The sequence below is a fragment of the Chiloscyllium plagiosum genome, unplaced genomic scaffold, assembly GCF_037043375.1.
Source record: "Chiloscyllium plagiosum isolate Xiang-an unplaced genomic scaffold, Cpla_swu_hap1 HiC_scaffold_11, whole genome shotgun sequence".
NCBI lineage: Eukaryota > Metazoa > Chordata > Chondrichthyes > Orectolobiformes > Hemiscylliidae > Chiloscyllium > Chiloscyllium plagiosum.
Window position 1 is genome coordinate 183,971 of NW_028270149.1, and position 26,613 is coordinate 210,583.

Genomic DNA, 26,613 nt, shown 5'->3' on the forward strand with positions numbered 1-26,613 from the left:
AAATACTGCAGCGTGTAACTCACCTAACTCACCTCCTGACTCCCTAAAGTCTATCCACCATCCACAAGATACAACTCGTGAGTGTGATGGAATACTCTCCACTTGCCTGGATGAATGCTGCTCCTGAAATACTCAAGAAGCTTGACACCATCCAGGAAACTGATTGATGCTTGATTAGCACCACATTCACAAACATCCATACCTTGTTACAGCAATGCAACATGCACTGCAGAAATTCACCAAAGATCCTTAGACAACATCTTCCAAACCTACAACCACTACCGTCTAGGACAGTGACAGTAGATAGATGGAAACACTACAATCTGCAAATTCCTTCAAAGCTACTCACCATATTGATTTGGAAATAAATCATGCTTCCTTCAGTGCCATTGAGACAAAATCCTGGAATTTCATTTCGATCAGCATGGTGGGTCTACTTACAGCTCATGGACTGGGCATACATCTCCACTTCTGACTTTATAATGGAGGGGAGGTTTTTATTATGAAACAGCTGAAGATATCTGGGGCGAGGACACTGATTTTGATTTGACTAGATTTATTCTTGTCACATATACCGAGATACAGTGAAAAGTATTGTTGTGAGTTCTAACCAGATAAATTATACTTTACACGAGTTCATCAGGGTAAAGGAATAGAATGCAGAATACAGTGTTACAGCTTCAGAGAAAGATCAATGTGAATATATGAGAGGTAGATAAAGAACTAGTTGAGCAACAGGAGACAGAGAGTAGTAGTTGAAGGGAGTTTCTCGGAATGGAGAAAGGTGATCAGTGGTGTTCCACAGGGATCAGTGCTGGGGCCACTGTTGTTTGTGATATACATAAAGGATCTGGAAGAGAGCACTGTTGGTCTGATCAGTAAGTTTGCAGATGACACAAAGATTGGTGGAGTAGGGCAGAAAGCATAAGGGACTGTCAGAGAATACAGGAGGATATAGATAGACTGGAGAGTTGGGCGGAAAAGTGGCAGATGGAGTTCAATCCAGGCAAATGGGAGGTGATGCATTTTGGGAAGTCTAATTCTAGAGCGAATTATACAATGAAGGGAAGAGCCTCGGGAAAAGTTGATGAGCAGAGAGATCTGGGAGTTACCCTGAAGGTGGCTGCACAGATGGATAAAGTGGTCAAGAAGGCATATAGTATGCCTTCTTGAGATGGGCTATTGAGTATAAGAGCTGGCAAGTCATGATAAAATTGTACAAGACTTTGGTTCGGCCGCATTTAGAATACTGTGTATAGTTCTGGTCGCCACATTACCAAAAGGATGTGGACGCTTTGGAGAGAGTGCAGAGAAGGTTTATGAGGATGTTGCCTGCTATGGAAGGTGCTAGCTATGAAGACGTTGAGTATGTTAGGATTGTTTTCATTAGAAAAAAGGAGATTGAGGGGGGACCTGATTGAGGGGTATACACAGGATAGATAGAGATAAGCTTTTTCCCAGGGTGAAGGGTATACACTGGATGGATAGAGATAAGCTTTTTCCCAGGGTGAGGGGTTCAATAACGGGAGGTCACGAATTCAAGGTGAGTGGTGAAAAGTTTCAGGGGGGTATACATGGCAAGAACTTTACACAGGGGGTGGTAGGTGTCCGGAACGCGTTGCCAGCAGAGGTAGTAGAGGCAGGCACAGTAGATTTATTTAAGGTGAGTCTGGACATGAGTAGATGGGACGCAGAGGGATACACATGCTTAGGAATTGGGCGACAGGTTTAGACACTGGATTTGGATTGGCTCAGGCTTGAGGGGCCAAAGGGCCTGTCCATGGGTTGTAAATTTTCTTTGTTCTTCTTTGTTCTTTGTCTGTTCAAAAGTCTGATAACAGTCAAGAAGGTGCTGTTCTTAAATCTAGTGGTATATATTTTCAAACTTTTGTACCTTCTGTTCGATGGAAGCAGGTGGAAGAGAGTACAACCAGGAAGGAGGGGTCTTTGATTTTGTTGGCTGCTTTCTCGAGACGTGGGAAGCGTAGACAGAGTCAGTGGAAGGAAGGCTGGTTTCCATGATGGACTGGGCTCCTTTCACAACTTTCCAAATTCTTGTGGTCTTGGGAAGAGCTGTTGCCATACTAAGTTACCTTGAGGAACGTGGGGCTCTTGAACTGCAGTGGTGGTGTCCCTTCCTCTGAGCCAGGAGGCTATTCCAGAGGTGTGTCATAACTTCTCTGAACAGGTTGATGAGAGGTTCTTATCTTGTTAAGTCACCTGACATCTTCCCGAATGCCTCCATGACATTGTGGGTCTACCTACAGCATGTAAACTGCAGCCGTACATGAAGACAGCTCAGCACCAACCTTCTCAAGGGCAACTAGGAATGGTCAATATATGCTGTTCAACCAGTCATGCTCATGTCCCATGAGAGAATAGAAGTGCTGCATTATAGTACTACTGATGATGCTTTCCATCACTTTTCTCTGCAGATCTTCACTCTGCAATTACAAAATGTGTTAAACACTTGTCATTTTCTCTCCTGCCTCCTCACTGTCCAAGGACCCAAACACACCGTCCAGATGAAGCAATGATTTACTTGTATTTCTTTCAATACAGTAAATCTATGTTTGCTGCACACAGTGCAATCTTCTCTACGCTGGTAAAAAGCAGGTAACTACAGGTCAATTAGCTTAACTGGAAAAGTATTGGAAACCATTATTAAGAAAGTAATTGCAGAACATTTGGAAAATTATAACCTAATCAAGCAGAGACAGCATGGCTTCCAGAAAGGGAAATCATGTCTGAATAATTTATTAGAATCTTTCCAGAAAGTCTCAATCAAACTGGATAAAGGGGAACATAGAATAATACAACGAAGAACGGGCCCATCGGCCCTCGACGTTGCGCCGATCTGAGAACTAATCTAAGCCCATCCTCCTACATTATCCCATCACCATCCATGTGCTTATCCAAGGACTGTTTAAATGCCCCTAATGAGGCTGAGTTAACTACATTAGCAGGTAGGGCATTCCACGCCCTTACCACTCTCTGTGTAAAGAATCTGCCTCTGACATCTGTCTTAAATCTACCACCCCTCAATTTGCAGCTATGCTTCCTCGTACAAGCCGACATCATCATCCTAGGAAAAAGACTCTCACTGTCCACCCTATCTAGTCCTCTGATCAACTTGTTTCTATTAAATCCCCTCTTAGCCTTCTTCTCTCCAATGAGAACAGACTCAAGTCTCTCAGCCTTTCCTCATAAGACATTCACTCCAGACCAGGCAACATCCTGGCAAACCTCCTCTGCACTTTTTTCAATTCTTCCACATCCTTCCTGTACTGGGGCGACCAGAACTGTACACAATATTCCAAGTGAGACCACACTAGCATTTTGTACAGTTGCAGCATGACATCATGGCTCCGGAACTCAATCCCTCTACCAATACAACCTAACACACTGTATGCCTTCTTAACAGCACTATCGACCTGGGTGGCAACTTTCAGGGATCTATGTACATGGACACCAAGATCCTCTGCACATCCACACAACCAAGAACCTTTCCAATGACCCAGTACTCTGCCTTCCTGTTATTCTTCCCAAAGTGAATCACCTCACATTTATCTGCATTAAACTCCATTTGCCACCTCTCAGTCCAATTCTGCAGTTTATCCAATTCCCCCTGCAATCTGCAACATTCTTCCACATTACCCACCACTCCACCGACTTTAGTGTCGTCTGCAAACTTACTAACCCATCCACCTTTGCCTGCGTCTAAGTCATTTATAAAAATGGTAAACAGCAGTCGTCCCAAAACAGATTCTTGTGGCACACCACTAGTAACTGGACTCCAGGCTGAATATTTTCCATCAACCACCACTCATTGCCTTCTTACAGAAAGCCAGTTTCTAATCCAAACTGCTAAATTACCCTCAATCCCGTGCCTCTGCATTTTCTCCAACAGCCTACCATGTGGATACTTATCAAAGGCTTTAATGTAAGTCCATGTATACACTTCAACTGCCCTACCCTCATCCACATGCTTGGTCACCTTCTCAAAAACTCAATGAGGTTTGTGAGACATGACCTGCCCTTGACGAAACCATATTGACTATCGCCAATCAAATTGTTGCTTGCTAGATAACTATAAATCCTATCTATTATAATCCTTTCCAAAACTTTTCCTACAACAGACATAAGGTTCACTGGTCTATGATTACCTGGGTCATCTCTGTTGCCCTTCTCCAAAGTGCTCACCTACCAGTAAATCAAACATTAAATTGCAACCAGTAGATTTATGGTATTTGAATTTCCAGAAGGCTTTTGATAAGGTACCTCATAAGTGATTAAGTCATAAGGTAACAGCCCAATGTGTTGGAAATATTATATTTACATGGATAGAGACTCAATTTAGGGGAAGAACACAGCGACTGGAAATAAGGGGTTCTTTTTCAAGTTGCAACTAATGCCCAGTGATCCACAGGGATCAGTGCTGGAGGAAGGAAGTGAACTGTAGCCAAACTTGCAGATGACTCAAAAATAGGTGGAAAGACAAGTTGTGAGAGGGTTACAAACTGTTTACAGAGAGACATTGATCGGTTACATATGTTGACAAGAAGTGGAAAATGGAGTATGTTGTGGGAAAATGTGAAGTTGTTCATTCTGGAAGACAGAACAAAAAAGTAGAACATTATTTAAATGGAGGAAGACCACAGAAAGTTGCAACTCCAAAGGGACTTGAGGGTACTTGTACATGAAACAGACACTAGCACATAGGTGTGTAGGTAATCAGGAAGGCTAATGAAATGTTGGCCCTTATTTCAAAGTTTTAGAGTTAGGGTTAGCTAAAGTCTTACTGCAACTGTATAAGGCACTGGTGAGACCACATCTGGAGTACGGAGAATAGATTACTTACTTATTTACAGTGTGGAAACAGGCCCTTCGGCCCAACAAGTCCACACTGACCCGCCAAAGTGCAACCCACCCAGACCCATTCCCCTACATTTACCCCTTCACCTAACACACTACGGGCAATTTAACTTAGCCAATTCACCTAACCTGCACATTTTCGGACTGTGGGAAGAAACCAGAGCACCCAGAGGAAACCCACGCAGACACGGGCAGAATGTGCAAACTCCACACAGAGAGTCGCCTGAGAATTGAACCCGGGTCTCAGGTGCTGTGAGTATTGGTCCCTTTTTATTTCATGGACGCAGCTCAGAGAAGGTTCACGAGGGGGATCCTTGGAATGGAGGGACTGCCTTATGAGCAAAGGCTAAATAGATTGGGTGTCTAGAAGAATAAGAGGTGATCTTAGTGAATAGCAGAGCAGAACTCGAGGTTCCAAATGGCCTATTCCTGTTCCTATTTCTTGTGGACTTACAGTCTGGCCAACTGAGATAACCAACCCCCTCAATTATTAAAGAATAAAAAAACAGCTGAGACCAAATTTCAGTGGGGCAAGAATGGTGGCTCAGTGGTTAGCACTGCTGCTTCACAGTGCCCAGGACCCGGGTTGAATTCCAGCCTTGAGTGACTGTGTGAAGTTTGCGTGCTCACCCAGTGTCTGCACGGGTTTGCTCTGACTGCTCCGGATTCCTACTACAGTCCAAAGATGGACAGGTTAGGGTGACTGGCTATGCTAAATTGCCAAGTAGTGTGCAGGGATGAACAAATTAGATGGGTTTGCCATTGCTTTAAAAAAATCCCACGCAGGGTGCTTTGGATGAGGCAGAGTGTAGCTTTGGGTGTGATGCTCTTTAGAGGCTTGGTGCAAACTTGATGAACCAAATGAACTCTTTCTGCACTAAGACCTGTTTCGGCACGAAAGGGAGACACAGTAGCACGGTGGTTAGCACTGTTGTCTCACAGTGCCAGGGGCCCAGATACAATTCCAGCCTCAGGTGACTGTGTGAAGTTTGCATGCTCTCACTAATCCTGCACGGGTTTCCTCCAGGTACTCCAATTTCCTCCCACAGTCCAAACATGTGCAGGTTACATGCATTGTCCATGCTAAATTGCTCCTAATGTCCAGGACTGTGGAAGGAAACCTGGAGTACCTAGAGGAAACACACACAGACACAGGGAGAACATACAAACTTCACATAGACAGTCACTCGAGGCTGGAATTGAACCCAGGTATCTGGATTTGCATCTTAACTGCTGTAAACTGCAGGACTATGGGCCATATGCAGGAACTTGGGATTAGAAAGGACATCTGAGTTGTCATGAATAGCTGAATAGCCTCCTTCTATGCTGTATCACATGGAGTCAATGAGCTAAACAGCCTCTTTCTACACTGTAGGGATTCTATGACAAGAGTAGAGCTGCGCTGAATAGACTGGAACCTAAGGTTGAAAGGAAAAGCAACAGCTGAGTAATAAGCGACTTTCAAAGCAGACGTGGAAAGGGCACAATCAAAATATTTTCCTTCAAGAAAAGGTAGGACAAACAAATTTAGAGTTCCCTGAATGATGAAGATAAGATAGAAACTCAGTTAAAAGACAAAAGGTCTGTTTAAGACAGGTGCTGGAAATGTGTTGCTGGAAAAGCGCAGCAGGTCAGGCAGCATCCAGGGAACAGGAGAATCGACGTTTCGGGCATAAGCCCTTCTTCAGGAATGTTTAAGACAGGTGTCAGGTCATCAATACAAAAGAATCAAAAGAGATGAGGAAGCAAACATGAGAAACTAAGAGGAATTAATTATGATAAAAATAGATTGGCTGCTAGCAAAAAAAAAGACGTTATTTAAGGAACCTTATGCCCAACTAATTTGGAGTTTTCTTTTGAAGAGGTAACAGTGTGTTGATATGTACCCAGCAGTTAACATAATATACAATGTTTTAAACAATGCCACACATCAGATTTCAAAGAGATGTTAAAGCTCATGGTATAAAAGTGGCAATAGCAACATGAATACAAAATTGGATCAGGGATAGAAAATAAATGGAGTTCCCCAGGGGTTGATTTTAGAACCTTTGCTTTTCCTGATATATAAATGACACAGTACCTGGATCTGCACCTTAAGTGCTATAAATTGCAAGACTATGTGCCATATGCAGGAGGATGGGATTAAAAAGGGCATTTGGATCATTATGGACAAATTGGGCTGATTAGCCCCCTTCATTTCTAGCGTTTCTAAACGATCCAGATCTAAGTGTGCAGGAGACAACTTTAAAGATTGCAAATGATAAAAAACTTGGGAGAATCATAAATTGAGGGGAAACTGTAGAATTTCAAAAGGACATTGACAAATTGGAGGAGAGGTGGCAGATGACATTCAAATTTGAGAAATAAGATATATTTTGATACAAAGAACACAGAGAATTGAGAGAACAAAGTGTACTATTCTAATGAGCATGCAGGAGCAGAGAAAGCCGGATGTAGATGTGTATAAGTCATTAAAGGTGGTAGGACAGGTAGAGAAAACAGTGAAGAAAACAGAGTTTACTCAGCTTCATTAATAGGAACATTAAGTACAAGAGAAGTGAGGTTATGATGAACCTGTAGGACACTGCTTAGACCTCAGGCGGAGTGTTGTGTATAGTTCTTGATACCACACTGTAATAAGGATGTGAAAGACATTTGTGAGAATGCAACACTTCAGGTATGAGGAAAGATTGGAAAAGTTGAGACTACTTACCTTGTAGAAGACAAGACTAACAGGAGATCTGTTAAAGTTTTTAAAATCATGATAGGCCTGGACTAGAAGATGGGGAGAAACTGGCCCTGGCCATAGAGGACTAAAATCAAAAAGGCACAGATTTCATGTGTTTTGCAAAAAAAAAAGCAAATATAAGATGAGAAAACAAAATTCTCATACAATGAATGATTTGAGTCTGATATGTGTTGACTTGAGTTGTGATGGAGACAGGTTCAACTGAGGTCTTCAAGAGAGTATTTGATGTTTCTTTAATTAGAAACAATGTTCGACACTATGGCCAAAATGCCGAGATCTGGTGCAGATTTGATGGGTTAATGGTCTCCTTCTGCACAATAACAATTCTGTGATTCTGCCTGCTCAATCTTTCGTGACAGACATAGCTCATCACCTTTATATCGGCTCCTACCCCTTTTGACAATACAAAGGCCAGGCTGTTCATAGTGCTTCATGTGTATTTTAACCAAGATTCTATACTAATGTAACAACTTGCTTTTCACCTCTCTCGCTCTGACAAAATTAATCTGTGCTTAGTTTATTAATTCAAATGGAATTAATATTACTTTAGTTATTTTAGTATTTATACTCAGATGTAATTTGTCTTCTACAAACCATAACATTTTTTAAAAAATTACTTCTTTCATTCCAGGAAAAATTAACAATTCACAAATATACCTGGTTGTGATGTTTAATACAAAACCATGACATAGAGGTGCCAAAGTTGGACCAGGGTAGACCAAGTTAGAAGACACATGACATCAGTTTATAGTCCAACAGGTTTATTTGAAATGACAAGCTTTCGGAACACTGTCCCTTCATCACACTGGCCTATGTGCTTCCCTCCATTTCACCTGATTAAGGGGAATCGGTCTGAAAGTTTGTGATTTCAAATATACCTGTTGGATTATAACCTGGTGTTATGTGACTTCTGAGTTAATCGAAAACCAAGTTAAATTGCTTTCACTGTCCCAAAATCAGGGAGAAGGTGGGTCATCAGTAACTACACATATAATACTGTAGGCAAAACAATGGCTGAGGAACACTGTATAGCTTGATCACAACAAGATGTTCTATTTACTTACTGTGGATACTTTATTCAGTACATCTCGTGCAACACTAAGACCTTGTGCAAAGGTTCGAGCAGCAATAAACGCCCTTGTCACCTGAAGCTTCAGTTTGCGTGGTACATCACCAAATGGCTTCAGCTGCTCTGTATATTTACTAACACATTCCAGATATTCTTCAGTGAAATGGTACTGAGGGTTCACCAACCGAAACATTCGCTCCAGGAGTCGAGCCCAGAAGTCACTCAGCATGTCCTCCAGATTTAGATTTCCAATCACATAGTACTTCTTCAGCTCTTTAAACAGATCCTGAAATACTTCAGAGTTCTGTAAATATAGTTGGCCGTAAGTCCGTACAAACATATCGTTCAAGGATTTCTCTGCATTTTCTATAAGTTCCTTGAAGAATTCTGCGGAAAATGAATAATTAAGTCTTAACGACACCCATTATTTTAACAATTAAATTGAATCAATCAATAATTTTTAACATGAGAATTTATACCTATTATAACAGCTGTATCTGGCAAATTAAATTGTTTTACATGATTCTGACATTTGCTCAACAGAAAAAGGACACACATATCTTCTCTGCTTCCTCAGAGGATCATTTCGGTCAATAACCAAATAGTAGCTTTCCTGCCTATTGTCAACCCCTCCAGAGGTGGGTGAATGGCACCACATAAAAGTCAGTTCTTCCCTATCCCAAAACAGGAATCATTCACTCATCTATTCGCTGATAAGACAGTTTTGTGAAAATGTCTACTTTCATGATTCATTATTTGGAGAAATTAAATCTCTAAATATAATGTAAAATTTTTCAGGATTTTTAGCTCTGAGATTTGACAAAGATCTCTCTATGTATGATTACAAAGGTCAGAATTAGAGGGCCAAATGCCATAAAAGTGCAGATGTGCATTAATGCCAGGGCATTAAAATGTTTTCAATAGCGCTGTGAATGATTGACATAATGGCAGAGATTAAAGAAAGCTCAAGAAACTAGTACAGCAGATTGAAATTGGCAGGGACGATGTTGTGGGTTCACAGAGACATGACTACAATGGGACCAGGGTTGAGAATATCTAGGGATACACATCCAACGAAAGGACAGGCAGTTGGCAGAGAGATTGGGGTTGCCTTGATTTGATTTGCTTTATTGCAGTCACATGTACCTAAGTACAGTGAAAAACTTTGTTTTGCGAGAATACAGGCAGATCATAGCAAACAAGGATGTACTGATCATAGGTTGCTTAGACAGAGTGAAGCATACAAGTTACACTGCACAGAAGGTGCACAAAAGAAGGTCAACATTATTTGAAGTTCGAGAGTCCATTCATCAGTCTAATAACATCTGGGAAGAAGCTGTTCTTGAACCTGTTGGTGCGTATGTTCAAGCCTGACGAAGAGATGGTGAGAGAGCATTATTAGGGTAGGAGGGGTCTTCAACAATGTTGGCAGCCCTTCTGTGGCAACGAGAAGTGTAAATGGAGTCCATGGATGGGAGGTTGGCTTCTGTGGTGGTTTGGACTGTGCACACAAACTTCTGTAGTTTCTTGTGGTCCTGTGCAGAGCAATTGCAGGCCTTTAGGCAACCGGATAATATGCTTTCCATGGTGCGTCGGTGAGGGTTGATGATATTTCCTGTACTTCCACACACATCATTTACTGTATCTGTTGCACCTGATGTGGTCTCCGCTACATCGGGGAGACAGGACACCAACTTGTGGATCATTTCAGAGAACATCTGAACACTTCAACTTCCCCTCTCACTCCACCAAGGACATGCAAGTCCTGGGCCTCCTCCAGCACCAAACCCTAACCACCTGACAGCTGGAGGAAGAACACCTCATCTTCCACCTTGGGACCCTGCAACCACACAGGATCAATGTGGATTTCACCAGTTTTGTCATTTCCCCTCACCCACCTTATTCCAGTCCCAAAGCTTCAACCCAGCACCGCCCTCTTGACCTGTCCATCTTCTTTCCCACCAATCCGCTCCACCTTCCTCTCCGACCTATCAGTTTCACCCCCACCTTCACATACCTATCATATTCCCAGCTACCTTACCCCCTAGCCCCACACCATCCCATTTATCTCTCAGCCCCTTTGGCCCACAAGCTTCATTCCTGATGAAGGGCTTATGTCCGAAACATCGATGCTCCTGCTCCTTGGATGCTGCCTGACCTGCTGTGCTTTTCCAGCACCACTCTATCAACAGCATAAAAACAAAATAGAAAGCACACAATTAGTAAGCTTCAAATGGTCAAGAAGGAAATCCCATCTGGAGGGGGAGACAGCCCGAGTGAGTATATAGTTCAGGGAATTTGGCGGCAATATGGGAATTCGGTGCAGAGGAGAATAGGTGCTTTTCGCTTGTTTTTTGGCCCAGAGTTTCAGGTTTTTTTAATAGGGTAACTGAAGTCGAGAATCAAAGGCTCAGCATCAAAGAATGCTATCACAGGGAAACTAAGTTCATTAGAACATAGAAGATAGAACATGGAAGAATACAGCGCAGTACAGGCCCTTCGGCCCTCGATGTTGCGCCGATCCAAGCCCACCTAACCTACACTAGCCCACTATCCTCCATATGCCTATCCAATGCCCGCTTAAATGCCCATAATGAGGGAGAGTCCACCACTGCTACTGGCAGGGCATTCCATGAACTCATGACTCGCTGAGTAAAGAACCTACCCCTAACATCTGTCCTATACCTACCCCCCCCTTAATTTAAAGCTATGCCCCCTTGTAATAGCTGACTCCATACATGGAAAAAGATTCTCACTGTCGACCCTGTCTAAACCCCTAATCATCTTGTACACCTCTATCAAGTCACCCCTAAACCTTCTTTTCTCCAATGAAAACAACCCCAAGTGCCTCAGCCTTTCCTCATACGATCTTTCTACCATACCAGGCAACATCCTGGTAAACCTCCTCTGCACCCGTTCCAGTGCCTCCACATCCTTCCTATAGTATGACAACCAAAACTGCACACAATACTCCAGATGCGGCCGCACCAGAGTCTTATACAACTGCAACATGACCTCAGTACTCCGGAACTCAATTCCTCTACCAATAAAAGCCAGTACGCCATATGCCTTCTTCACCGCACTATTTACCTGGGTGGCAACTTTCAAAGATCTGTGTACATGGACACCAAGATCCCTCTGCTCATCCACACTACCAAGTATCCGACCATTAGCCCAGTACCCCATCTTTTTGTTACTCTTACCAAAGTGAATCACCTCACACTTAGCTACATTGAACTCCATTTGCCACCTTTCTGCCCAGCTCTGCAGCTTATCTATATCCTGCTGTAACCTGCCACATCCTTCCTCACTGTCTACAACTCCTCCGACTTTCGTATCATCCGCAAACTTGCTCACCCAACCTTCTAACCCCTCCTCCAGGTCATTTATAAAAATGACAAACAGCAATGGTCCCAAAACAGATCCTTGCGGAACACCGCTAGTGACGGCACTCCAAGATGAACCTTTGCCATCAACTACTACCCTCTGTCTTCTTCCAGCCAGCCAACTCCTAATCCAAACCTCCAACTCACCCTCAATGCCATACCTCCATATATTTTGCAGTAGTCTACCATGGGGAACCTTATCAAACGCCTTACTAAAATCCATATACACCACATCTACCGCTTTCCCCTCGTCCACCTCCTTAGTCATCTTCTCAAAGAATTCAATAAGGTTTGTGAGGCACGACCTGCCCTTCACAAAACTATGCTGACTATCCTTGATCACATTATTCCTATCCAGATGTTCATAAATCCTATCCCTTCCAATTCTCTCTAAGATTTTGCCCACAACAGAAGTGAGACTCACCAGCCTATAGTTACTAGGGTTATTCCTACTCCCCTTCTTGAACAAGGGAACCACATTTGCTAGCCTCCAATCTTCTGGCACTACTCCTGTAGACAACGAGGACATAGAAATCAAGGCCAATGGCTCTGCAATCTCCTCCCTTGCTTCCCAGAGAATCCTAGGATAAATGCCATCAGGCCCAGGGGACTTATCTATTTTCACCCTTTCCAGAATTTCCAACACCTCTTCTCTACATACCTCAAAGCCATCCATTCTACTTAATTGTGACTCAGTATTCACATCGACAACAATGTCCTGTTCCTGATTGAATACTGATGAAAAGTATTCATTCATTGTCTCCCCAATCTCTTAAGCCTCCACACGCAACTTCCCACTACTATCCTTAACTGGACCTATTCCTACCCTAGTCATTCTTTTATTCCTGACATACCTATAGAAAGCCTTAGGGTTTTCCCTAATCCTACCAACTAAGGACCTTTCATGTCCCCTCCTTGCTGCTCTTAGCTCTCTCTTCAGGTCCTTCCTGGCTACCTTATAACTCTCAATCGTTCCAATTGAACCTTCACGCCTCATCTTTACATAGGCCGCCCTCTTCCATTTAACAAGGGATTCCAATTCCTTATTAAACCACGGCTCCCTCACACGACCCTTTCCTCCCTGCCTGACGGGTACATACTTATCAAGGACACTCAATAGTTGCTCCTTGAACAAGCTCCACATATCAATTACGCCCTTGCCTTGAAGCTTACTTTTCCAAGCCACACATCCTAAGTCATGGCTGACCGCATCATAATTTCCCTGCCCCCAGCTATAACTCTTGCCCTGTGGTGCACACTTATCCCTCTCCATTGTTTGGTTATAGCTACTAATTTAGCTATATATTACAGGTTACTTTCAGATTGGAGATAAATAGAGGTATTTACACACCAGTACAAAATATTCAAAAATCAAATTTAACTAAATGATAAAGAGATGCCAATCTTGTACCTGAATGTAGGAGTTGGTGGACCCCATTGTGGTCCATGTGACCACATGTGTAAAGAGTGTTGGTTGCTTGAGGAAATCTGACTCAGAGTTGATGAAGTAGAGTCTGAGCTTTTAATTCTGCAAAGGAGAAGAATTACCTGGATGTGTTTCAGAAGGCATTCACACCCCTTAGGTTAATTACCTCCAATTCAGTCAGTGGTCAGGGATAGGAGGGTGTAACTACAAGCAAGGGATCCAGGAGGTAGGGTTGAAGGATTCTCAGCCCTTATCCTTGTCTAAAATGATTCTTGCGCTCTACGTGGATGAGACTGAAGCTTGTAGGCGTATGACAAACATAGCATCATAGTTTTTGATTTAATTCATTCACGAGATAAGGGCATCACTAGCTATGTTATCATTTATTGCTGCTCCCTAATTGCTCAGACAGCAGTTAAAAGTCACAGAGATTCAGAGGTATACAGCACAGAAACAAGCCCTTCGGCCCAACTTATCCATGCCAACCAGGTTTCCTAAACCGAACCAGAACCATTTGTCTGCATTTGGCCCATATCCATAAACCTTTCCTATCCATGTACCCATCCAAAAGCCTTTCCAATGTTTTAACTGTACCCACCTCTATTTCTTACTCTGGCAACTCTTTTCCTATACAGAGGAACCTCCATCGTCCGAATACCAATTATCCGAAAATCTGATTATCCAAAGGAGATCTCGAGGTCCCGATAGAAACATTACATCAAAGACGTGTTTCCAACATCGATCGCGTCTTTTGTTTACAGTGATTAAACAGGCACCGTCTCCAAATGACTGACCTCCCGACCTCTCTCTCCCCACACTTTCCCTGGAGTTCTACACAGGGGTGACCCTAAACACCACCCCCCTTCCCCAGATAATCTCTGGAACATTGTCCTGTACAGGGCAAAAATGGAACCTGTCAAAAAGTTGCAGTAAAACGTTGTGTGTGGGGCTGGGCTGCGTGTGTGTGTGTTAATGTGTGTGTGTGTGTGCACACGCACGCTATTTGGAGACTTACCCCACAAAGGCAGCAGCAGCAGTCTTGTTAGTGTCCAGTCCGGCTGCTCTGGAGGGAGGGCGGGGGTGTACGGGGTTGGGGGCGGGGGGAGGTGTTGCACGGGGTTGGGGGCGGGAGGTGGTATTGGAGTTTGGGGGAGGTGTTGTACAGGGTTGGGGGCAGGGGGAGGTGTTGAGGGTGGGGGGAGGTGTTGTACAGGGTTGGGGGCAGGGGGAGGTGTTGAGGGCGGGGTGGAGGTGTTGAGGGTGGGGGGAGGTGTTGCACAGGGTTGGGGGCAGGGGGAGGTGTTGAGGGTGGGGGGAGGTGTTCCACAGGGTTGGGGGTGGGGGAGGTGTTGAGGGTGGGGGGAGGTGTTGCACAGGGTTGGGGGTGGGGGAGGTGTTGAGGGCGGGGTGGAGGTGTTGAGGGTGGGGGGAGGTGTTGCACAGGGTTGGGGGTGGGGGAGGTGTTGAGGGCGGGGGGAGGTGTTGTACAGGGTTGGGGCGGGGGAGGTGTTGAGGGCGGGGTGGAGGTGTTGCACGTGGTTGGTGGTGTGGGGGGTGATGGGGCGGGGAAGGTGTTGGGGGCAGTGTTGCACTGGGTTGGGGGTGGGGAGTCGGGGTTTGGTGTTGGGGGGGTCGAGGGTCGGTGTTGGGGGCAGAGCTAGGTGGCACTGGGTTGGGGGTGGGGAGTCGGTGTTTGGTGTTGGGGGGGTCGAGGGTCGGTGTTGGGGGCAGAGCTAGGTGGCACTGGGTTGGGGGTGGGGAGTCGGGGTTTGGGGTTGGGGGGGTCGAGGGTCGGTGTTGGGGGCAGAGCTAGGTGGCACATGGAGTTGGGAGTGGGGTCTAGTGTGCAGTGTGCTGCTGCAGTTTCCTGAACGGGAGCAGACTTTAAAAACTCCACACCCCAGAGGAAAGGCATTTAATTAACCGAATAATCGATTATCCGAACGAAATAGTGCCCACCCATCCCGTTCGGATAATCGAGGTTCCCCTGTACACACCACCTTCTTTGAAAATGTTGCCCCTCAGGTCTTTTTAGACCTTTCCCCTCTCATCTTAAATCTATGCACTCTAGTTTTGGGCCCAAACATTCACACCATACCTTAATTAATCACACACAGAACAGATATCAGTCACACAGTCAAACACCAAACACATTGTTGGGGGTGCGGTCTGGAGTCATATGTAGTCCAGACCAGGTAAGGATGGCAGTTTCCTTCCGTAAAGGACATTATTGAAACAAATGTTTTTTTTTGACAATTGACAATGGACTCATGGTCATCATTAAATTTCTAATTCCAGATTTCTAATGAATTCAAATTCCACCATCTGCTGTGGCAGGATTCAAACCCGGGTCACCAGGACATGACCCATATTTCTGGATTAACAGTAGTGATAACACCACTAGATTGCTGCCTCCCCCAATACCGTAAGCCATTCAAGAGGGGACAGAAAAGAAATGGAGTTGTAATCGGGCTTGTATAGTTGGGGGGATAGACATTGTAATCTGTACAGGATCAGGAGTCCTGAAGGCTATGCTACCTGCCTGGTGCCTAGGCTCAGGATCTCTCATTTGGGCTGCAGAGGAACTTGGAATTGGAGGGGAAAGATCCAGTTGACATCGTCCAATGTAGGTGCTAATGATAATTGGCAGAAAGAAGAAAGAGGTTCCACTGAGGGATTAGGAGCAGCTAGGGGCTAACTTAAAAAGCAGAACCAAAAAGGTAATAATCTCTAGATTACCACCTGAGCCATGAACAAATTGGTACAGGGTTAACAAGATTAAAGAGATAAATGTTTGGCTCAAAACATTGGCATTGTCACCAGTGCTGGGGAAGAAGGGAGCTTCCAATGGGATGGGTTCCACCTGAAACATGCTGGGACCAAAGTTACAGGGACAGGAGGGTTTGAATTATAGGGAGAGGCTGGATAAGGTGGGACCTTTTGCGCTGGAGAGTAGATTGAGGGTGACATTTAAAAAGAACAGGGAGGGGGTTAAAGAGGAGGGGTGTAGCATTGCTAATCAGAGAGTGCATCACAGCTACAGAAATGAAGGTTGTCAAGGAAGGTTTGCCTACTGAGTCAGTATGGGTGGAAGTTAGGAAGAGCAAGGGAACAGCTATTCTACAGGCCCCCTAATAGCAGTAGGGAGATCGAAGAACTCATCGGCGGGCAGATTCTGGAAAAATGCAGATGTAGCAGGGTTGTTGTTATGGGTGACTTCAACTTTCCCAATATTGACTAGAACCTTCTTAGTGCAGAAGGTTTGGATGGAGCTGTTTTTGTCAGGTGTGTTCAGGAGAGTTTCCTTACTCAGTATGTAGACAGGCCAATGAAGGGAGAGGCCATTTTTGGATTTGGTGCTTGGCAATGAGCAGGACAGGTGTCAGATCTTGCGGTGGGAGAACACTTTGGTGACAGTGAGCACAGCTGCCTCACCTTTACCACCGCCATGGAGAGGGAAAAGAGCAGTTACCTTGGGAAGATATTTAATTGGGGAAAAGGAAATTATGACACTATCAGACAGGAGTTGGGAAGTACAGACTGGGAGCAATTATCCCACAGAAAGGGCACAAGACGTGGAGACTGTTTAAGGAGCAGTTATTGCGAGTGATGCATAAATTTGTTCCTCTGAGAAGGGGTAAGATTAAGGAACCTTGGATGACGTGAACAGAGGAGTTTCTTGTCAAAAGGAAGAAGGCAGCTTCCATAAGGTGGAGGAAGCAAGGATCTAGCACAGCTTTAGAGGATTATAGGCTTACTAGAAAGGAGCTCAGAAATGGACTGAGGAGAGCCAGGAGGGCGCAAGAAAAAGGCTTTGCAAGAAGGATTAGGGAGAACCCAAAGGCATTTTTCTCATATGTGAGGAATAAGAGAATGATCAGGGAGAAGGTCGGGCCGGTCAGGGATAGCGGAGGGAACTTGTGCGTGGAGTCTGAGCAGATAGGGGAAGCCCTAAATGAGTTTTTTTGCTTCAGCTTTCAGTAAGGAAAGGGACATTGTTGTGAATGAGAACTTTGAGGAGCTGGAAAACAGCCTTGAACAGATCAAGATTGATGAAGTTGATGTGCTGGAAATTTTGGCAAACATTAAGATTGATAAGTCCCCAGAGACAGACCAGATTTATCCTAGGCTGCTTTGGGAAGCAAGAAAGGAGGTTGCTCAGCCGCTGGCGAAGATCTTTGCTTCCTCACTCTCCGCGGGAGTCGTACAGCAGGTTTGGAGGAAGGCAAATGTTGTTCCTCTTTTCAAGAAGGGGAATTGGGAAATCTCTGGCAATTACAGACCAGTCAGTCTTACATCTGTGGTCAGCAAGGTTTTGGAAAGAATTCTGAGGGATAGGATTTATGACTATTTAGAAAAGCATAGTGTGATTAAAAACATTCAGCATGGCTTTGTGAGGGGCAGGCCATGCCTCACAAATCTTAGTGAGTTTTTTGAGAGGGTGATGAGACAAGTTGACGAAGGTGAGCACTGGATGTGGTGTATATGGACTTCAGCAAGGCACTTGATAAGGTTCCCCATGATAGGGTCATTCATAAAGTCAGGGGATATGGGATAAAGGGAGATTTGGCTGTCTGGATTCAGAATTGACTGGCTGACAGAAGGCAGAGAGTGGTTGTAGATAGAAAGTATTCTGCCTGGAGGTCAGTGGTGAGTGGTGTTCCGTAGGGCACTGCTCTTTGTAATTATTATAAATGATTTGGATGAGGAGGTTGAGGGTGTTAGTAAATTTGCCGATGACACAAAGGTTGGAGGTGCACTTAATAGTATTAAAGGCTGTTGCAGGCTGCAGCGCGACATAGACAAGATGCAGGGCTGAGAAATGGCAGACGGCGTTCAACCTGGATAAATGTGAAGTTTGGAAGGTCGAACTTGAATGTTGAATATAGGATTAAAGACAGGATTCTTGGCAGTGTGGAGGAACAGAAGGATATTGGTGTTCAAGTGCATAGATCCCTCAAAGTTGCTACCCAAGTGGATAGGGTTGTTAAGAAAGCATATGGTGTTTTGGCTTTCATTAACAGGGGGATCGAGTTTAAGAGCCACGAGGTTTTGCTACAGCTCTACAAAATCCTGGTGAGACCATACTTGGAATATTGTGTCCAGTTTTGGTCGTCCTATTATAGGAAAGATGTGGATGCTTTAGAGAGAGTGAAAAGAAGGTTTACCAGGACTGGTGGGCCTGTCTTACGAAGAAAGGTTGACTAAGCTCAGATTTTTCTCTCTGGAGAGATGGAGGGAGAGAGGTGACCTGACCAAGGTGTACAAGGTAATGAGAGGCATGGATAAAGTCAATAGCCAGAGACTTTTCCCCAGGGCAGGACTGACTGCCACAAGGGATCACAGTTTTAAGATGTTAGGAGGAAGGTATAGAGGGGACGTCAGAGGTAGGTTCTTTGTGCAGAGTTGTGAATGCATGGAATGCGTGGCCAGTGGTGGTGGTGGTGGAAGCAGAGTCATTAGGGACATTTAAGCGACTGCTGGACATGCACATGGATTGCAGTGAATTGAGGGGTACATAGGTTCGGTTATTTTATTTTAGATTATGATTAGTCCTCAGCACAACATCATAGGCCGAAGGGTGTGTTCTGCGCTGTACTTTTCTATGTTCTATGTTATTAAAGGCTTATAAAATCATGAGGGGCATCATCATTGGCAGTCCCTTGCAAATAAGGATGACATATTCCTTCCACTCTCAGGGTGATGGTGTTGGTAACTGTACAGACCAATGCGGCTTCCACAGACTCTGCCACACTTGGGGTAGAAGGTGGTCACAGGAAAGGGTGGATAGGACATTGGTATGGCAGCATGCTCCTTACGTGGTTTTCCCCTGGCTTCTGCTTTTTCCTGACAAGTCTCAAGGTGTTTGATGCCTTCCCGGATGATCGTCCTCCACTTAGGACAGTCTTGGGTCAGTGATTCCCAGGTATCTGGTGAAGTGCAGTATTCCCACAATGAGACCTTGCGAGCATCACTGAAACGTTTCCTCTGTCCACCTGGGAGTACAGCTGCTGCTTGAGGAGTCTTGTGTCGGTCAAGCCCAACCCATCGCAGCCGTACAAGGGGAGTCAGTGCCTCAATGCTGGGGATGTTGGCCTGGTCAAGGATGCTGGAGTTAGTGCATCTGTCTTCCTAGCATTTTAGCAGGATCTTGCACAAACAACTTTGGTGGTGCTGCTCCAGCACCTTGAGATGCCTGCTGTAGACAGTCCACGTTTGATAAACATATAGAAGGGCAAGAACCACCACAGCTCTGCATACCATGAGCCTGGTGTTGGATCTGATGTTGTTGTCCTTGAACACTCTTTTCCTCAAATAGCCAAAGGCTACACAAGAACACTGGAGGTAATGCTGAATCTCTCCAGCAACAACGGCTTTGGCCAACAGAACACTCTGATGTATTGGAAATGGCCAACATTCTCCAAGGCCTCCCCAACACAGATTCCTGTGGGACATCACTAATCACATCCTGCCAATTTGAGTACTCACCCATTATTTCAACTGTTAAAATTGAACCATTGGTTCCATTGTTTTTTGCCATTCATCCAATTTCCTATCCAGGTCTGTAATTTGCCCTCAATTATGGGCTCCACCTTAGCTACCAGTATCTTGTGTGGGAGCATTAACAAAGCCTTCAGGAGTCCAGATAAACAACATCCATTGACTTATCTCTGTCCACCACCTTACTCCCTCTTCAAAAAAACCATTAAATTTATCAGATGTGACCTACCCTTCATGAATCCATATTGACTCTCCCTCATTAACTAAAATGTTGATGGGATCAGTTACTCTCTTCTTGATGCTAAACTCCAACAGATGTTTCTCACCACAGATGTCTAGCTATAACTAGTTTGTAATTCCCAGGTTTCTCTCTGTTACACTTAAAGAGCAGAGTGACGTGAGCAAATTTCCAATTCAGAGGTATAATTCCTGAATCCAAGAAGCCCTGAAAGGTTATGATTAAGGTAACAGTAATGTATCCTTTTATTTCCTTTAACACCCATGGATGGAATCCATCAGGTCCTGGAGATTTGTCACTCTTCAATTCTATTAATTACCCCATAAGTGATGGTTTAGTTAAACTGGGTTTGTTTCGACACTATCCCTGATCCTCTGTTAGTTTTTTGGGGATTTATGGCAAGCTATCCTCCTTTTCTGCCGTGAATACGCAGAACATTACAGCGCAGTACAGGCCCTTCGGCCCTCGATGTTGCGCTGACCTGCGGAACCAATCTGAAGCCGATCTATCCTACACTATTCCATTATCGTCCATAAGCCTATCCAATGACCATTTAAAGGCCCTTAAAGTTGGCAAGTCTACTACTGTTGCAGGCAGTGTGTTCCATGCTCCTACTATTCTCTGAGTAAAGAAATTACCTCTGACATCTATCCCATAGCTTTAAATTGAGGAGTGATAGATATGTCCCCTCATGCTAGCCATCACCATCCAAAGAAGAAGGCTCTCACTGTCCACCCTATCTAACCCTCTGAATATCTTATGTGTCTCAATTAAGTCACCTTTCAACCTTCTTCTTTCTAACAAAAACAACCTCAAGTCCCTCAGCTTTCCTCAGAAGATCTTCTCTCCATACCAGGCAACATTCCAGTAAATTGCCTCTGAACTCCTTCCAAAGCTTCAACATAATGCGGTGACCAGAAATGTATAAATACTCCAAGTGCTACCGCACCTGAGTTTTGTACAGCTGCAACATGACCTCATGGCCCTGAAACTCAATCCTTCTACCAATAAAAGTCAACACGCTGTATGCCTTCTTAACAATCCTATCATCCTGGTGGCAACTTTCAAGGATCTATGTACTGGACGTCATGATTTCTCTGCTCATCTACACTACCAAGAATCTTATCATTAGCCCAGTACTCTTCATTCCTGTTACTCCTTCCAAAGTGAATCACCTCACACTTTTCCACATTAAACTCCATTTGCCACCTCTCAGCCCAGCTCTGCAGCTTATCTATGTCTCTCTGTAACCTACAACATTCTTCATCACTATTCACAACTCTACCGACCTTAGTGTCGTCTGCAAATTTACTAACCCATCCATATATGACCTCATCCAGGTCATTTATATAAATGACAAACAACAGTGGACCCAAAACAGATTCTTGCAATACCCCACTAGTTACTGAACTCCAGGATGAATATTTCCCATCAACCACCACCCTCTGTCTGCTTTCAGCTAGCCAATTTCTGATCCAAACCGCTAAATCACCTTCAATCCCACACCTCCATATTTTGTGCAATAGCCTGCCATGGGGAACCTTATCAAATGCCTCAGTGAAATCCATAGACACCACATCAACTGCTTTACCCTCATCCACCTGTTTGGTCACCTTCTCAGAGATATAGGAGCAGAATTAGGCCATAAGGTCCATCGAGTCTGCTCCTCACTTCCATTTTCCTGCCTTTTCCCCATAACCCTTCAACCCATGACCAATTAAAAATCTAACTCCTCCTTAAGTTTACCCACTGTCCAAGCATTCCCTACCACTTTGGGGTCGTGAATTCCACAGATTCACAGCCCTTTGGGAGAAGTAGTTTCACCTCAGCTCTGTTTATAATTTGCTGCCCCTTATCTAAGACTATGACCTCTCATCCTAGAATGCACCACAAGAGGAAGCATCTGCTCTATGTCGATTTTATCCACACCTTTTATCATTTTGAATACCTCAATTTGATCTCCCCTCATTTTTCTAAATTCTAGACAGCATAGGCCTAAACTGTTCAATCTCTCCTCACACAACAAACCCCTTACCTCTGGGCTCAATCTAGTGAAACTCCTCTGAACTCTCTCTAATGCCACTACATTTTTCCTCAAATAACAGGACCAAAACTGTGCACAATACTCCAATACCTTGTATAGTTGCAACAATACTTCCTTACCTTTATATTTTATTCCTTTAGCTATAAAAGCCAACATTCCATTCACTTTCTTTATTATCTGCTGTACCTACATGCTAGTTTTCCATGACTCATGAACGAGGACACCCAGATCCTTCTGCACTGGAGCACCCCAAAGTCTCTCCCCATTTAGATAACAGGTCACCTTCCTATTTTTTCAACCAAAATGCATGATTCACATTTATCCACATTAAACTCCATCTGCCACATTTTGGCCCCCTCTCTTAACCTAACTATATTCATTTGCAAGGTTCTTATTTCCTCATTGCAATTTACCATCCCGCCTATTTTTTGTGTCAACTGCAAATTTGGCTATAGGGCCTTCTATCCCTGTATCCAAGTTGTTATTGTAGATTGTAGCTGGGGTCCAAGGACCAAACCCTATGGCACCCCACAAGTTAATTCTTGCCATCCAGAAGAAAAAAATTTATCCTGTCTCTGTCTTCTGCCCATTAACCAGCCTTCTATCCAAGCTATTAAATTACCCCTATCCCATATGATGCAACCTTGTGAATTAACCTTTTGTGCAACATCTTATCAAATGCCTTCCAGAGGTCCAGATATATTTCATTTACAGAATTCCCATTATCCACTTAGCTTATTACATCTTTGAAGAACTTGCGCAAATTAGTTAAACATGACTTGCCCTTCATAAAAGAGCAGGCTACTCTGAATTTGGTATTGTGTAATGAGGAGAGATTAATTGATGACATCATAGTTAAGGATCCTCTAGGGAGTAGTGACCAAGGCACGATAGAATTCAAAATTCAGTTTGGAGGTGAGAAAGTGGAGTCCCACAGTAGCGTCTGGAATTAAACAAAGGAGATTATATAGGCATAAGGACAGATTTGGCCTGAGTAGATTGAGGAGGAAGGATGGCTGACTCTGATTGATAGCATTTTGGCTTTCCAAATGTCCTGATATTGCTTCCTTGATAATTGATTTTAACACTTTCCCAACAACATCTGTTAAACTAACTGGTCTGTAATTTGCCACATATTGCCTCCCTCCCTTTTTGAATAAGGGTGTGACATAAGCATTTTTCCAATCCACTGGAACCTTTCCCATGACCAGGAAACTTTAGAATATTGTAACCAATCGATCCACTATCTCCACCGCCACTTCCTTTAATTCCTAGGATGTAGGCCGTCAGGCCCGAAGGACTTGTCTGTCCACAATCCTAATAGTTTGCTGAGTATCTTTTCCCTATCAATCTAAGTTCTACCCTTTCTATTGGCTCTGACTTGCCCATTCCAATAGGAATGGTACTATTGTCCTCAGGCAAAATATTGATTTAGCATCTCTGCCATTTCAGTGTTTCCCATATGAACTCTCTGGTTTCATCTTCCAAGGTAGCAACATTCGCCTTAATGACTCTCTTCCCTTGTTTATACCTGTAGAAGCTTTTGCTATCCTTTTTGATATTTTATGCTAAAATTCTTTTGTAATGCACCTTAGCTCTTTTTGTTAATTTTTAGTATGCCTTGGTTTATGTTTGAGAGTTTCCCAATCGTCCAGCTTGCCACTGGCCTTTGCAATATGATATATCCTAGTTTTTGACTTCATATTGTCCTTGACCTCCTTGTTTAGCCATGGATGTTTTTTAACCTCCCCTTACCATCTTTCTTCCTCACTGGGATACATTTTAGTTGTGAGGAACTGAGTAGCTCCTTAAACATCGGCCACTGCTCATCCGCTATCTTACTTTTTAACCTTCCTGCTCAGTCCACTCAGGCCAAATCTGTCCTCATGCCTATGTAATTTCGTTGTCTACAGGAGTAGTGCCAGAAGATTGGAGGCTAGCAAATGTGGTTCCCTTGTTCAAGAAGGAGAGTAGGGATAACCCTAGTAACTATAGGCCGGTGAGTCTCACTTCTGTTGTGGGCAAAGTCTTAGAGAGAATTGTAAGGGATAGGATTTATGAACATCTGGATAGAAATAATGTGATCAAGGATAGTCAGCATGGTTTTTTGAAGGGCAGGTCGTGCCTCACAAACCTTATTGAATTCTTTGAGAAGGTGACTAAGGAGGTGGACGAGGGGAAAGCGGTAGATGTGGTGTATATGGATTTTAGTAAGGCATTTGATAAGGTTCCCCATGGTAGACTACTGCAGAAAATACGGAGGTATGGCATTGAGGGTGAGTTGGAGGTTTGGATTAGGAGTTGGCTGGCTGGAAGAAGACAGAGGGTAGTAGTTGATGGCAAAGGTTCATCTTGGAGTGTCGTCACTAGCGGTGTTCCGCAAGGATCTGTTTTGGGACCATTGCTGTTTGTCATTTTTATAAATGACCTGGAGGAGGGGTTAGAAGGTTGGGTGAGCAAGTTTGCGGATGATACGAAAGTCGGAGGAGTTGTAGACAGTGAGGAAGGATGTGGCAGGTTACAGCGGGATATAGATAAGCTGCAGAACTGGGCAGAAAGGTGGCAAATGGAGTTCAATGTAGCTAAGTGTGAGGTGATTCACTTTGGTAAGAGTAACAAAAAGATGGGGTTTTGGGCTAATGGTCGGATACTTGGTAGTGTGGATGAGCAGAGGGATCTTGGTGTCCATGTACACAGATCTTTGAAAGTTGCCACCCAGGTAAATAGTGTGGTGAAGAAGGAATATGGCATACTGGCTTTTATTGGTAGAGGAATTGAGTTCCGGAGTCCTGAGGTCATGTTGCAGTTGTATAAGACTCTGGTGCAGCCACATCTGGAGTATTGTGTGCAGTTTTGGTCGCCATACTATAGGAAGGATGTGGAGGCACTGGAATGGGTGCAGAGGAGGTTTACCAGGATGTTGCCTGGTATGGTAGGAAGATCGTATGAGGAAAGGCTGAGGCACTTGGGGCTGTTTTCATTGGAGAAAAGAAGGTTTAGGGGTGACTTGATAGAGGTGTACAAGATGATTAGGGATTTAGATAGGGTCGACAGTGAGAATCTTTTTCCACGTATGGAGTCAGCTATTACAAGAGGGCATAGCTTTAAATTAAGGGCGGGGTAGGTATAGGACAGATGTTAGGGGTAGGTTCTTTACTCAGCGAGTCGTGAGTTCATGGAATGCCCTGCCAGTAGCAGTGGTGGACTCTCCCTCATTATGGGTATTTAAGCGGGCATTGGATAGGCATATAGAGGATAGTGGGCTAGTGTAGGTTAGGTGGGCTTGGATCGGCGCAACATCGAGGGCCAAAGGGCCTGTACTGCGCTGTATTCTTCTATGTTCTATGTAATTTCCTTTGTTTAATTCCAGTACATTACTATGGGACTCCACTTTCTCACCCCCAAACTGAACTTTGAATTCTATCGTGCTTTGGTCACTACTCCCTAGAGGATCCTTAACTATGATGTCATCAATTAATCTCTCCTCATTACACAATACCAAATCCAGAGTAGCCTGCTCCAAGAAACAAATTCTAATACATTCAATGAACTCTGCCTCCAGGCACCCTTGCCAATTTGATTCTTCCAATCTATGTGCATGTCAAAATCACCCATGATTACTGCCGTACCTTTCTTGCAAGCCTCTGATTTTTCCTGGTTTTTACTGTGCCCAAATGCAGAACCATTGTTTGGTGACCTAGAAATTACACCTACCAAGTACTTCTTCCCTTTGCTATTTCTTATTTTCACCCAGGTTGATTCCACATCTTGATCTCCCGTGCTTATGTCATTTCTCGTTATAGCACTGATCCCTTCCTTCATCAACAAGGCTACACCACCACCTTTTCTCTTCAGTCTCTTTTCAAAATGCTGAGTACCCCTGGATCTCAGACCTTGTCTCCTTGTCACCAAGTGGAGGAGAAAGTGAGGACTGCAGATGCTGGAGATCAGAGCTGAAAATGTGTTGCTGGAAAAGCGCAGCAGGTCAGGTAGCATCCAAGGAACAGGAGAATCGACGTTTCGGGCATAAGCCCTTCTTCAGTAATTGGTACAAAATCATACCTTTATGTTTCTATTTGCACCATTAACTCATTAATTTTGTTTTGAATGCTTTGTGCATATAGATACAAAGCTTTTAAATTTGTTTTCCTGGTAAATTTCCCTGTTTTTATAATTCCTTGGTACATAAAGACATTCACTGTTTTGTCCCTCACCTTGGTTGTCTGGTAACCATCCTCCACATCGCTAACCTGGATACTTACCTCCTATTTTAGTTTGGGTTTTCTAATTTCTGCTACAACTGAAACCCCCCCCATTTAATTTAA

General features: G+C 44.0%; 1 protein-coding gene across 1 annotated transcript in view; it reads right to left on the reverse strand.

Annotated features, from left to right (window-relative positions):
- Positions 1–26,613, reverse strand: part of LOC122561984 (glypican-6-like) — a 236,646-nt gene that overhangs the window by 142,896 nt on the left and 67,137 nt on the right. Inside the window, exon 3 of the mRNA XM_087991818.1 lies at positions 8,689–9,080. Coding sequence (XP_087847944.1) covers positions 8,689–9,080 — 392 coding nt within the window. The remainder of the gene's footprint in view (positions 1–8,688; positions 9,081–26,613) is intronic.